The 12,675-nt window shown below is 42.0% G+C and overlaps 1 protein-coding gene across 2 annotated transcripts; it reads right to left on the reverse strand.

The window, feature by feature from the left end:
• Window positions 1–1,757: 1,757 nt before the first annotated feature.
• Window positions 1,758–8,261, reverse strand: hsp90ab1 (heat shock protein 90, alpha (cytosolic), class B member 1). Of its 2 annotated transcripts, none has more exon segments than NM_001124231.1 (12): window positions 1,758–2,287; window positions 2,395–2,728; window positions 3,261–3,529; window positions 3,636–3,783; window positions 4,230–4,420; window positions 4,698–4,863; window positions 5,059–5,373; window positions 5,521–5,654; window positions 5,834–5,993; window positions 6,088–6,294; window positions 6,408–6,551; window positions 8,110–8,166. In NM_001124231.1, coding segments are annotated over 11 exon segments (2,181 nt in total). In that variant the 5' UTR covers window positions 8,110–8,166; the 3' UTR covers window positions 1,758–2,174.
• Window positions 8,262–12,675: the final 4,414 nt, after the last annotated feature.

Genomic DNA, 12,675 nt, shown 5'->3' on the forward strand with positions numbered 1-12,675 from the left:
TTCTAAAATGGATTAAATTTTCTCAGCAATCTACACACAATACCCAATAATGACAAAATAAAAACAGGTTACATTTTTTACAAATGTATTAAAATACCTTATGTAAATAAGTATTCAGACCCTTTGCTATGAGACTCAAAATTGAGTACATCCTGTTTCTACAACTTGATTGAAGTCCTGTGGTAAATTCAATTGATTGGACATGATTTGGAATGGCACACCTGTCTATATATGGTCCCACAGTTGACAGTGCACGTCAGAGCAAAAACAAAGTCAAAGAATTGTCCATAGAGCTCTGAGACACAGATCTGGGGAAGGGCACCAAGTCCTTGAGTAGTCCAGCCAGAGCCTGGATGTGAACTCGATTTAACATCTCTGGAGAGACCTGAAAATAGTTGTACAACAATGCTCCCCATCCAACCATACAGATTGAGATCTGCATAGAATAGGAGGAACTCAAATACAGGTGTGCCAAGCTTGTATATTCAAGAGTCAATGCTGTAATCACTGCCAAAGTACCAAGTAAAGGGTCTGAATACTAATGTAAATGTGAGTTTATAGCAGGGTAGCCTAGTGGTTAGAGCGTTGGACTAGTAACTTGCAACCTTCCGGCAAGTTCAAACCCCCGAGCTAACAAGGTACAAATCTGTCGTTCTGCCCCTGAACAGGCAGTTCACCCCATTCCTAGGCAGTCATTGAAATTAAGAATTTGTTCTTAACTAAGCACGAGGCAGTGGCGTTTGAGAAACACTGGGTGCCTTCGGAAAGTATTTGGACCTGTGACTTTCAACATGTTACAGCCTTTAAAGTTGGATTAGATTGGGAAAATCTACACTATATCCCAATGACAAAGCAGAAAGTTTTATTTTACCTTTAACTAGGCAAGTCAGTTAACCGCTTAAGGGTATAACTGCCTGAAGCAAGGAAAAAAAATTCCGGTTTGTGGAAATTTGAAAGGAATGTAGGAGAACAGTCAATCTGGTGAAAGAGTTATTTTTTTGTACCATCATCTTTGAAATGTAAGGCTGTAATGTATTATTCCATCCCAGGGGCAAAATACATGCCACTAGATGGCAGTTTGACAGACCTAAAGAACCATTGCATCAAGACTGCCCAAATATGTCTAATTTAACTTACGTTCAAAATTGTGCACTACAATAGCATGGTATTCTTTCACTGTAAATTGGACAGTGCTGTTTGATTTCCAAGAATAAGCTTTCTACCAATATCTGATGTCAGTCCTGGGAAATTAATTTGTTTACCAATCCCGAAGAGGGTTAAATTTTTTTTTTTTTTAAACAGTCTTATCAGAACCCAATGCTTGTTATACTCGTCTAACCCATTGAGACCAGTGTTACCTATAATTTTGATATCATGGCTGGTCAGTTGTAGTTAGCAGTCTGAATTTTAATGGTTGCATTTCTCTAGCCTCAAACTGTAAAGAGGGTTGTTCACCACTAATGAACCCTCTAAATCACAATTGCCAGCATCTGTTCTGTAGTCAAGATTCCATTCTAAATCAGAAGTATGCCAAAATTAAGCCAGTTTGCCTGTGCTCCCCTAAAAAAAAAAAACTCCCCCGATTTGTGCAGTAGTTTAGACTAGTGTCAACTGTTACTTATTAAACCTGGCCCTTAGAAACAGTGACACCTAGTGGTTGAACTGGGGATCGGACATTAATTGCTCCTCATTTTCAACAAAACCCTGCAGGTGCAGTTTCTAATGTTTTGTAGAACAAAGTAGTCCAGACAGCAAAATAGAACGTTTAAGGTATTACATCTTTTAATTTCTGCAAAACAAAGACTGAATACAGACAGGTCTGAACTCAGGCAAAGGAACCTTGCAGTCAACTCTCCATGCAGCGTGCATGTTATGTTGCACATGAGAACCAACCCAACACCGTGTCAGTAATGGAATGTTTCATTTCCCATTGTTCACACACATCTACCAGTCCAATATTTAAAACTCAGTGCAACAGGGTACTGTTTTTTCCAGATGCGTTGCCCACCATTAACTATTACATACAGCTTGTACAACAAATGAACCGCATTTCTAGAATTAAGACTTTTTATACCATAAAGGACACTGACCAGGTTACCCATTTAAAAAAGGGCAAATAAACATGTTCGATTGGAAAACGTGAGGCTATATAAGGAGTAGATTTTAAGTGGCATTTAATCCACTTCCTCCATGCGTGATGCATCATCGTCTCCCTCTAGAGGTGGGATCTCATCTGGGGCAGGCGCGGAGGTGGGCTCCTCAGGGATCACTTCGTCGTCATCGATTCCTGGGGGGGGAAACATTAGATCAGCATACATTTCAATTATAATCAACTAAGACGACCTTCATTATTGACCTTCATTCACCCCCTCCCACAGTTGCGTGCATCCTCACCCAGGCCCAGCTTGATCATCCTGTAGATACGGTTGGAGTGAGTTTGAGGGTCATCCAGGCTGAAGCCAGAGGAGAGCAGAGCGGTCTCGAAAAGCAGGATTACCAGGTCCTTCACCGCCTTGTCGTTCTTGTCCAGGTCAGCCTTCTGCCTCAGGGTCTCCACGATGGGGTGGTCTGGGTTGATCTCCAGGTGTTTCTTGGCCATCATGTAGCCCATGGTGGAGTTGTCCCTCAGGGCCTGCGCCTTCATGATCCTCTCCATGTTGGCCGTCCAGCCATACGTGCTGGTCACAATGCAGCAGGGCGACGACACCAGCCTGTTTGACACGGTCACCTGGTGGAACACCAAGCAGCGTTAGTTCACGTGGTAACAGCATGGGAGATTAGTTTGGCAAGAACCAGTGTAACTTAATTTAGTCAAGATGTTTTAAAATGGACAAAATCCAGTTAAATATCATGCAGTCTGGTTAGATATCACCCAAATAGCACATCAAAATTTAGTCAGAAATGGGCAAATTCTCAAGTCTGAATGATAGTGTTAGAATGTTATCGCCACACGCAATCACTGCTTCAAATTCACAACGTATTCTAGTCTCTGGGTAATGCCACAAACACCTGGGGACAAAAACTACAGCATTCCCACTCAATGCCAAAGTGATCAGCGTCACAACACACCACAGGAGCCCAACAGGACCACCCCAGACTACATGGACTCACCGGGATCAATATTAACTAATGATGAACTAGGGCACCTGTTCACAACCAGAAATACAAGGTAAAACATCAACTGTGGCATTCTAAAATAGATCAAATACCAGAAAATCATTAAATCATTTCTGAAATCATAGGTTGGTCCAGTCACCTACCTTCTCTACTTTCTTGTCCAGGATCTCCTTCATGAGCTTGCAGAGGTTCTCAAACTTTGTCTTGTCCTCATCCATCTTCTTCTTTTCCTCCTCGTCCTCCGGCAGCTCCAGGCCCTCCTTGGTCACGGAGACCAGGGTCTTTCCGTCAAACTCCTTCAGCTGCTGGACACAGTACTCGTCAATGGGCTCCGTCATGTACAGGACCTCGAATCCTCGCTTGCGCACACGCTCCACAAAAGCAGAGTTGGCCACCTGGTCCTTGCTCTCACCTAAAAAAAATATATATATACAGTGTCAGTCAACTTCAATAATTCACTGTCTGCCCCTGGGTTTGGGGCTCTACTTTATTGGGGAGAAATGGCTAACTAGACCCACCAGTGATGTAATAGATGGATTTCTGGTTGTCCTTCATGCGGGTGAGGTACTCCGTGAGGGAGGTCAGCTCGTCTCCTGACTGAGAGCTGTGGTAGCGCAGCAGCTCTGACAGCTTCTTGCGGTTCTGGGAGTCCTCATGGATGCCCAGCTGTAGAGAAACAATGACCATTAGTATAATCTGGTAGTCAACATGAGGCCATTAGACATTAAACTACTGCCCAGGGAAGTTATGCACTCATTTAGCTTATGGAACTTTGTGGGTCCTGAAGCCAGTCTAAATATTATTGATGGTTCTACAACACTAGAGAGGCTGGCTCCTGTTTGGAATGCAGTACAGCAACTAGCCCTAGCAAGATATCACTAATATTGCTATTAAGAAATTGGGCAAACTACATTGCTAGAAAGGAATCTACTCTAGGTAAGCCTTTGTTTAATACCCAGTGAGGTACACCTGATTCACTGAAGAACACCAAATGACAGCAATTGCAGGAGAGGACAAGTATAGTTATTAGTAGCAAAACAATTTCAGTTCAAAAGACAATCATAATTATTTTCTCAAGTCCATACCCTTCTCCTGACATACACAATAGTTACCTTGAGGTTCTTGGAGAAGCCATCATAGAACTTGTTGTAGTTCTCCCTGTCCTCTGCCAGCTCGCCGAACAGCTCCATACACTTCTTGACGATGTTCTTGCGGATCACCTTGAGGATCTTGCTCTGCTGCAGCATCTCTCGGGAGATGTTCAGGGGGAGATCCTCAGAGTCTACCACACCACGCACAAAGTCTGCAGGGGAGGGAAACACAGACAGACATGATTTTCCCTTTTATAGCACTTCAATATAGAAATAACCTGTGTAAAATACACTAATATACATCATAAGTAGGCTAAAGAGAACAGACTAGTAGCCAACTATTTCAGAGCAGCATTGTCAGCCCTTGGCATTAGCCTATATGTAAAAAACATTGAGACAGTGCTGCCTTTGCATTCAGTGGCCCTGCAATAGCCTGTGGCCAGAGGTATTTCATCAGGCTGAAAAAGACATGAAGACTGGGTTACTTACTCAGGTACTCCGGGATGAGCTCCTCACAGCTGTCCATGATGAAGACCCTCCTGACATACAGCTTGATGTTGTTCTTCTTCTTCTTGTTCTCAAAGAGGTCGAAGGGTGCGCGACGGGGGATAAAGAGGAGAGCACGGAACTCCAGCTGGCCCTCCACTGAAAAGTGCTGCAGAAGGGAAGACGCAGGAGAGTTAAATATACTCACATCACCTTACCCTGTTCTCAGATCTGTGTGCTTATAGTTATTCCCACAGACCATAGGAGTTGGCTACACAACAAACAGATCTGGGACCAGGCCATCTGGGCAACCACAGGAAACTATTTTGATTTTGTCGCAATTTCTAAATTTCAATGTTCGTACCTTGACAGCCAGGTGTTCCTCCCAGTCATTGGTCAGGCTCTTGTAGAACTCTCCGTACTCCTCCATGGTGATGTCGTCAGGGTTTCTGGTCCAAATGGGCTTGGTCTTGTTCAGCTCCTCCTGGTCAATGTACTTCTCCTTGATCTTCTTGGTCTTTTTCTTGTCCTTGTCTTTGGAGTCCTCCTCGTCATCAGAGCCCACATCCTCAATCTTGGGCTTGTCCTCTGCCTCCTTCTCCTCTTTCTCCTCCTTCTCGGCCTTCTCCTCCTCCTCGGCCTCATCGTCACTGATCTCCTTTTCACGCTCCTTCTCAACCTGCACAGAAACAAAGGGAGCAATTTAGTTTGAATCATTCAATAAAAATATATAAAACAAACTTCCCCTTACTACTGTATCCTCAGCCACACCTACCGAAAGTGGTCACTAATCACACCTGTCAAATACTTCCATACATATACTTACGAAGAGGGTGATGGGATATCCAATGAACTGAGAGTGCTTCTTGACCACCTCCTTGACCCTCTTCTCCTCAACATACTCCGTCTGGTCCTCCTTCATGTGCAGAATCACCTTAGTTCCACGCAACATGGGCTCCCCTGGAAATTAATTACACCATAGAAATCCATTTACCAATTTTGTCATCACTACAATACACGTAGTGTAAGAACACCTTTAATCCACTATACCGTCTAAAAACAGATGTACTTTGTTTTTTCCTCATTGTTCTGTTGTGCGCAACGCCCCGAACCCAGCTTTCATTGAATGGGACACATACCAGTGTCGACCTTGACTGTGAAGGAGCCTCCGGCTGAGGACTCCCAGATGTACTGCTCATCATCGTTGTGCTTAGTGATGACAGTCACCCTCTCGGCCACCAGGTAGGCAGAGTAGAAACCCACGCCAAACTGCCCAATCATGGAGATATCAGCTCCAGCCTAGCAAAGAGGGAAATAATTAATCACAACATGTTCTCTCCCTGTATAGTATTTGAATGCATATGCGAATATTTCTGTAATCCAATTGACATACCTGCAGGGCCTCCATGAAGGCCTTGGTGCCAGACTTCGCGATGGTTCCCAGGTTGTTGATGAGGTCAGCTTTGGTCATGCCAATTCCAGTGTCGATTAGGGTCAGGGTGCGCTCCTCCACGTTGGGGATGACGTCAATCTTCAGTTCCTTGCCGTTGTCCAGCTTGGTGGGGTCCGTCAGACTTTCGTATCGGATTTTGTCCAAAGCCTGAAAGACATTGAATGAAATAAATGTCAGCATCAAATATCACTCCATCAGTCCAAAGTGGGGTGTTTCACAACATATTCAACATGGGGCCAAACGCCAACCTTCTCACTTACATCAGATGCATTGGAAATCAACTCCCTGAGGAAGATTTCCTTGTTGGAATAAAAGGTGTTGATGATCAGGGACATGAGCTGAGCGATCTCTGCCTGGAAGGCAAAGGTCTCAGCCTCCTCCTCTTGGCGCATTTCTTCAGGCATCTGGGGGCAAAAGCAGCAATGTTATGAAATCTGGAAAACGCCCAAATATAGGAAGTACAGATTTAAATTAAATGCATATTCTAGTGCCATTAGTAACAAGGGGAGTTCATTGCCTTCGGTGCAAATTAGTCATTTAACACCTCCATAGCAGTCCTCAAATCTAACGGGGTTAATGGCCATGCCAATCTGACTGCATTATTGACTCAAATGCCTCAATACAAGAAATGCCAATTTGGGCATTAACAAGTGCCATTTCATGGGGCTCCAGAGTGGCGCAGTGGTCAAAGGCACTGCTCTTCGGCGCTCGAGGCGTCACGACAGACAACCTGGTTCGAATCCAGGTTGCATCACAAGGGAGTCCCATAAGGCAAGTCAGTTAAGAGCAAATTCCTTTTCACAATGACGGCCTACGCCAGCCTCGTCCAAATCTGGCGTAGGCCGTCATTGTGAAAAGGAATTTGCTCTTAACTGACTTGCCTAGCTAAAAAAAGGTTACATTTTTAAAATGTAAATTCATCGTGATTAACCAACTACTGGAGGTTGAGGAACTAGCAGCCAACATGGCGACATACAGGAGACAATAGACGTTGCCAGCACGTGTTTCACAAATTCGGTGGAAGGATTTCAGGGAATGCGTAAAGAATTCTACTCCAAATTGACTTCCAGAACGTTAACCGAAATTGAATTAGTCCGCACGTGGATATCGACTCGCTAATATCAAAGGTGACGACGATTCCGCAGTGCTAGAAATGCACGAGGAAGTAGCTAATGTTAGCTAGCGTACCGTCTCGCGAAGTCATGCTGCCTGTGTCCGCAATGTACAATTCACGTTACTGGAGTCATAAAGGACAAGGTCAACCATTGCACACAATGTTTAACTACATTCAGAAGGTTCATGGCACAACCAATGCCAACTTCAGGGCAGGTCAAATGGTCACTAAACTGACTGCAACAATTTGTAAAGTATCAGAAACCATGCAGGTGTAGCTAGCTAACGTTACCCAGTGCCAGCTAACGTTAGCTGCATTGGCCAGACGGAAAACGAAAGCTAGCAAATGGCTGCTGAGCGAAACGTTGACAGTTAGTACGATAGCCAATCCTGTTATCGACAAGGTCTACGCCGACTTAACGTTACCAAGTTAACATTATTTAGTTAAGTCACGTTAGCCTCTAAATGTGCTTTTCCAAAAGTGAACCAATCTAGCTAACTTCCATTAGTACACACATCGAGGACGAATGAGACAGAACCAGGTGTGGTGAGACGAATGAGTGGGGACTCAAAATTGCCGCAAAATGTGGATATCGGTTAGATAATTTAGTATATAAGTAAGGAATACGAATTTAATCATATAACTACGCAAAATGTAGCAGACGTATGTAAACTAGCTACAGTAACGTCAGTTACTGAATCGAACATTCTCGACTGATGGATGCCGGACCAAGCCAGAGATGCTAACGCGTTACGATAGACAAAAATAATACTTTAGTTGAGCAGTGATTTGATAAATCAATCTATGAGTACATGGCTGCGTTTAAGAGTTAAGACGTTAATATATACCTTTATTTGTTCCGTTGACTTCTCTTGAATAAAATGCTGCCAATATCTCAAGTCCCCTCTGCTCTCTGACGCAGGAAAATAGAAAGGGATTTCCTTTTAAAAGACCGATATCTTTATACCCTCTTGTGTGTTTGATTGTGCGGACGTATCCATCCGCAGCTGTGTTGTTGCGGCATCTTTGGGTGCAGCATCTCCAACAATTATGAAGGAACCAAACACTTAAGTTAAATTGCATGTAAATGCTTGTCACGTTAAAATAAATATGAATAACTTCATTGAAGTAATAGTTATTTTTTCATTTTCTTTCATAATGATCTTCATCCATTTCCATCATGAAATAGCTACACAGACTGTGAGTTAACCTTGTATCCTCACTGACATTTTTATTTATATTTGTGTCTTTATGCACTCACAGGGCCCTGCACACTCACTCCATCTGCTCACTCACATACATTTAGACTGACTCCATGCACACCCACTTATATACAAGCTGCTGCTTTGTTTATCTTAAATCCTGATTCCTAGTCACTTTACCCCTATACATATCTACCTCTATCACTCCAGTATCCCTGCACATTGTACATATGATATTGGAATTGACCCTGTCTATAGTACGAGTACTTATTGTGTTCTTCAAATTTGTTATGTCTCTTGTTTTTTTCTCTAGTATTACATTGTTATTGATTATTGCATTGTTGGGTTTTGAGTTTGCAAGAAAGGCATTTAACTGTAGTTGTGCATGTGACATTAAAACTTGAGACTTGAATTGCCTCTGCATTCTCAAGCGTGTGGAATATTTTGTAAATTATCTGAAATATCTTTGGAAAGGCTATTGACGTGATAAGGAATAGATATATAGTTGTTTGAACTGCCGGTTTTTGAGTTTTGATTACATGGCACGATGACAGACTACAGCTTTATTCAAAGCAAATATTTAACATTTAGTTGTGGACACCGTGAATTAGGAAACATATATGATTTTAAACCATAATGTCACATTTTGTATCAATCGGACAGTGTAGTAAGAAATTGCCGCAAATTAAAATGTATACAAATGTGGAAATTATGGGTCTTTTTACTCTCACGGAAGAATATCAGTCAGCTCTTTTGGGTGTACTTCGTTTTTTCCAGCACTTTCCATGAAAAACCCGCCTACAAAGTGACGTCACGTGCGTGTCAAACGCAGTCCTCACGGCACAGATGTCGCGCCCATTGGTCGCGCGGTAGAGCAGGCTACTCGGATTACCAGAAATGAGCCACAAACTGTTCAAACACAGACAAATAATATGGTAACCAAATTCTAACATACATGAATACAGGGAGCTATGCCTGTTCTATAATTAAAAGACAACTCATTGCTGAAGGTGACAGACAAAGAATGTCAAGGAAGCAGTGGTGTGGTGGAGACTATACGTAGGTACAGTGTATGCCGTATACTGTACCCACTTTTTTTCAGTGGGCATTGTTTATACTCACTTTTTAATCCACGGATGCGTATCAAAGTAGTGTAGCGGAGGTATATGCCGTGTCAATGATGCATTACAGTCAAAGACAGGCAGAAACTGCTTCTTCAATATAAATCACCGGTCACACTTATAGGTGGGTTGCAACCCAGTCTCTCATTAAGTGTGTACTATATGTCAAAAATAAGCACAATGTTTGTATGCACTAATAGCGGAAATTCATCGAAATCAATAACACCTTTGATGCCACGCCCCTTCTGAATCTCTAAACTCGATGCGCCCTGAGTTTGTGCAATAAATACAAATAAACATAAATGCTTATTTGGTTGAAGCTAGCTATTTTATAGTGAGAACGAGGTAAATTATTGGACAATAAATTACACATAATCTAGTATAATTTCTGTATTTCGGCCCGCATAATTCTAAATAATATATTTCAATCAGTTACGTATATTCGTTCATCTTGTAGACAGGAAGTGATATTTATTCGCCCTGGCCAACAGTCGCTTGTATGCTAACGTTAGCTTTTTGGTTCCCGCCGGTTGCAACCCCAGTGAACATTGGACCTTTTTAGCTAGCTGCTCGCCGTTATTAATTATGTAAAAAGACAATCAATACTATCAATCGTGTAAGCACATGGAAATACTTTTTATCTGATTTTTTAAGGTATTTATTTCATGATTTAAAAGTGTCTGGCAGTGAGTGACAGACTGAAACACAATCGCATGATTCCGTAGCACCGGAACTGACGTTTTATCATTTCTACCGGAACTGACCTTTGTGTTCGTTCTTATTACACTTGTGTTTGTGTTGAATACTCACCCAACTTAAACAATTACTCTGCACAGAGTACATAACAGAATAAACCATTTTTCCTTTTAATTAGATATTTGATGGAGTAGCTAGTTTATTTATGGCCTGTGTGTGTGTGTGTCCCATAGAAATTATTACACAGGTGTCTGCACATTTTAAACCATAAACTGTATTTCTCTTTTTGCTGTCTGTTTACCAATTGTGTAAATATGAATACACCTAGTTCATAAATAATAATACCAGCTTTGTTTGCACCTGAGATGTTAATGAATTAAAGCAGATAAATAACAAAAACATTTGAGCGTTAACTGTGGAAGCTTTGTCTTTTGCACAATATAACGCAGTTCCCACGATAATGAAAACCAACCATCCACAATGTATACCAATTCACTTCTATCATGTGTGAATCTACTATTATATATTTGATTGTGTCTCACAGTATATGATCACACATTTTGGTTAAACAAAAAATCTACGTTAACTTACAATAATCTTTATTTTTTTGTTTTATATTTTTTATATATCTATTTTTTACTTCAGTTTATTTTAGTAAGTACTTTCGTAACACTTATTTTTCTTAAAACTGCATTGTTGGTTAAGGGCTTGTGCATTTTTTAACATTTTATTTAACTAGGCCAGTCAGTTAAGAACAAATTCTTATTTACAATGACGGCCAAACCCGGACCAATTGTGCGCCGCCCTATGTGACTCCCAATCACGGCGGATGTGATACAGCCTGGAATCAAACCAGGAACTGTAGGGACGCCTCTTGCACTGAGATGCAGTGCCTTACACATGCAGTGCCTTACTGTGCCACTCAGGAGCCCAAGTAAGTATTTCACTGTAGGTCTACACCTATTGTATTCAGCGCATGTGACAAATTCAATTTGATTTCATGTTCAACCAAATAGAGAAATGAGCTTGAGCAAAGAGCGCGATGCGGCATGGGTGGCATTTGAGGAGGCTCTTTGGGAAAGCTATCGCACAGAATTACATTTTCAACAGCTAGCTGTAAGTTATATTTCTTTCCATTTCCCCAGTATATTTTTAGGGCAATTGAATTGTGGGTACATACAAAATCAAATCACATTTTATTGGTCACATACACATGTTTAGCAGATGTTATTGCGGGTGTAGTGAAATACTTGTGCTTCTAGTTCTGACAGTGCAGCAAAGTAATATCTAACAATTTCACAACAAATACCTAATACACACAAATCTAAGTAAAGGAATGGAATTAAGAATATATAAATATATGGATGAGCAATGTCAGAGTGACAGACTAAGATACAGTAGATAGTATTGAATACAGTATATACATATGAGATGAGTAATGCAAGACATGTAAACATTATTAAAGTGACTAGTGTTCCATTTATTAAATTGTCCAAAGATTTCTAGTCTGTGTATGTAGGCAGCAGCCTCTCTGTGCTAGTGATGGCTATTTAACAGTCTGATGGCCTTGAGATATAAGCTGTTTTTCAGTCTCTCGGTCCCAGCTTTGATGCACCTATACTGACCTTGCCTTCTGGATAATAGCGGGGTGAACAGGCAGTGGCTCGGGTGGTTGTTGTCCTTGATTATCTTTTTGGCCTTCCTGTGCTGTAGGTGTCCTGGAGGGCAGGCAGTGTGTCGCTGGTATTGCATCGGGCAGACCACACCACCCTCCGGAGAGCCCTGTGGTTGTGGGCGGAGCAGTTGCTGTACCAGGCGGTGATACAGCCCGACAGGATGCTCTCAATTGTGCATCTGTAAATGTTTGAGGGTTTTCGGGGACAAGCCCAACCACAATGGTATTGTGTTCTAAATCTAATCACAGACAGATTCGAGTTCTATGTTTGATTTGAATAAATACTTTAGGTTCAGAAGGAGCGAGCTGCAAAGCAACAGTCACCTGCTCCTGCCACTAGCCTTGCCCCTGACCAATGGAGAGAGAGGGACAGCAGAGGCAACATAATTCACAAAATACCTGGACAAAAAAGGTCTAAGAAGACCTCAAGACATGGTATGTATTATGTACCTATTTAGTTGTGTGTTTGTTTACGCGTGCAAAGTGTAACCATTTTTTCTAATTAGATAACATATGCCAGTCCTGGCTGCCTCGTGTTAATTGTATATTATTGTCATCAAAGCGGAGGACATGGACTATACCGGAACAGGTGACCATATTGCAGCTAATGGCGGGGGTGAATACCGCCTTAAATAGAGCTTGACCCTGGGGCATCTGACCCTTAAACAGGGTTTCCCAACCCTGTCCACTGGCCCCCCCAGAAGTTTCACATTTTTGTTT

Source organism: Oncorhynchus mykiss, chromosome 8, assembly GCF_013265735.2.
Source record: "Oncorhynchus mykiss isolate Arlee chromosome 8, USDA_OmykA_1.1, whole genome shotgun sequence".
Taxonomy (NCBI): domain Eukaryota; kingdom Metazoa; phylum Chordata; class Actinopteri; order Salmoniformes; family Salmonidae; genus Oncorhynchus; species Oncorhynchus mykiss.

What these genes read in the sequence shown, in the direction of transcription:
- hsp90ab1 (XM_021611214.2), bottom strand. Translation starts at nt 6,551, where the DNA reads ATGCCTGAAGAAATGCGCCAAGAGGAGGAGGCTGAGACCTTTGCCTTC. An exon ending in GCTCATCCCGGAGTACCTGA is followed by an intron (nt 4,421 to 4,697) that starts GTAAGTAACCCA and finishes CCTCCCCTGCAG; the next exon opens with ACTTTGTGCGTGGTGTGGTA. An exon ending in GCTTCTCCAAGAACCTCAAG is followed by an intron (nt 3,784 to 4,229) that starts GTAACTATTGTG and finishes GTTTCTCTACAG; the next exon opens with CTGGGCATCCATGAGGACTC.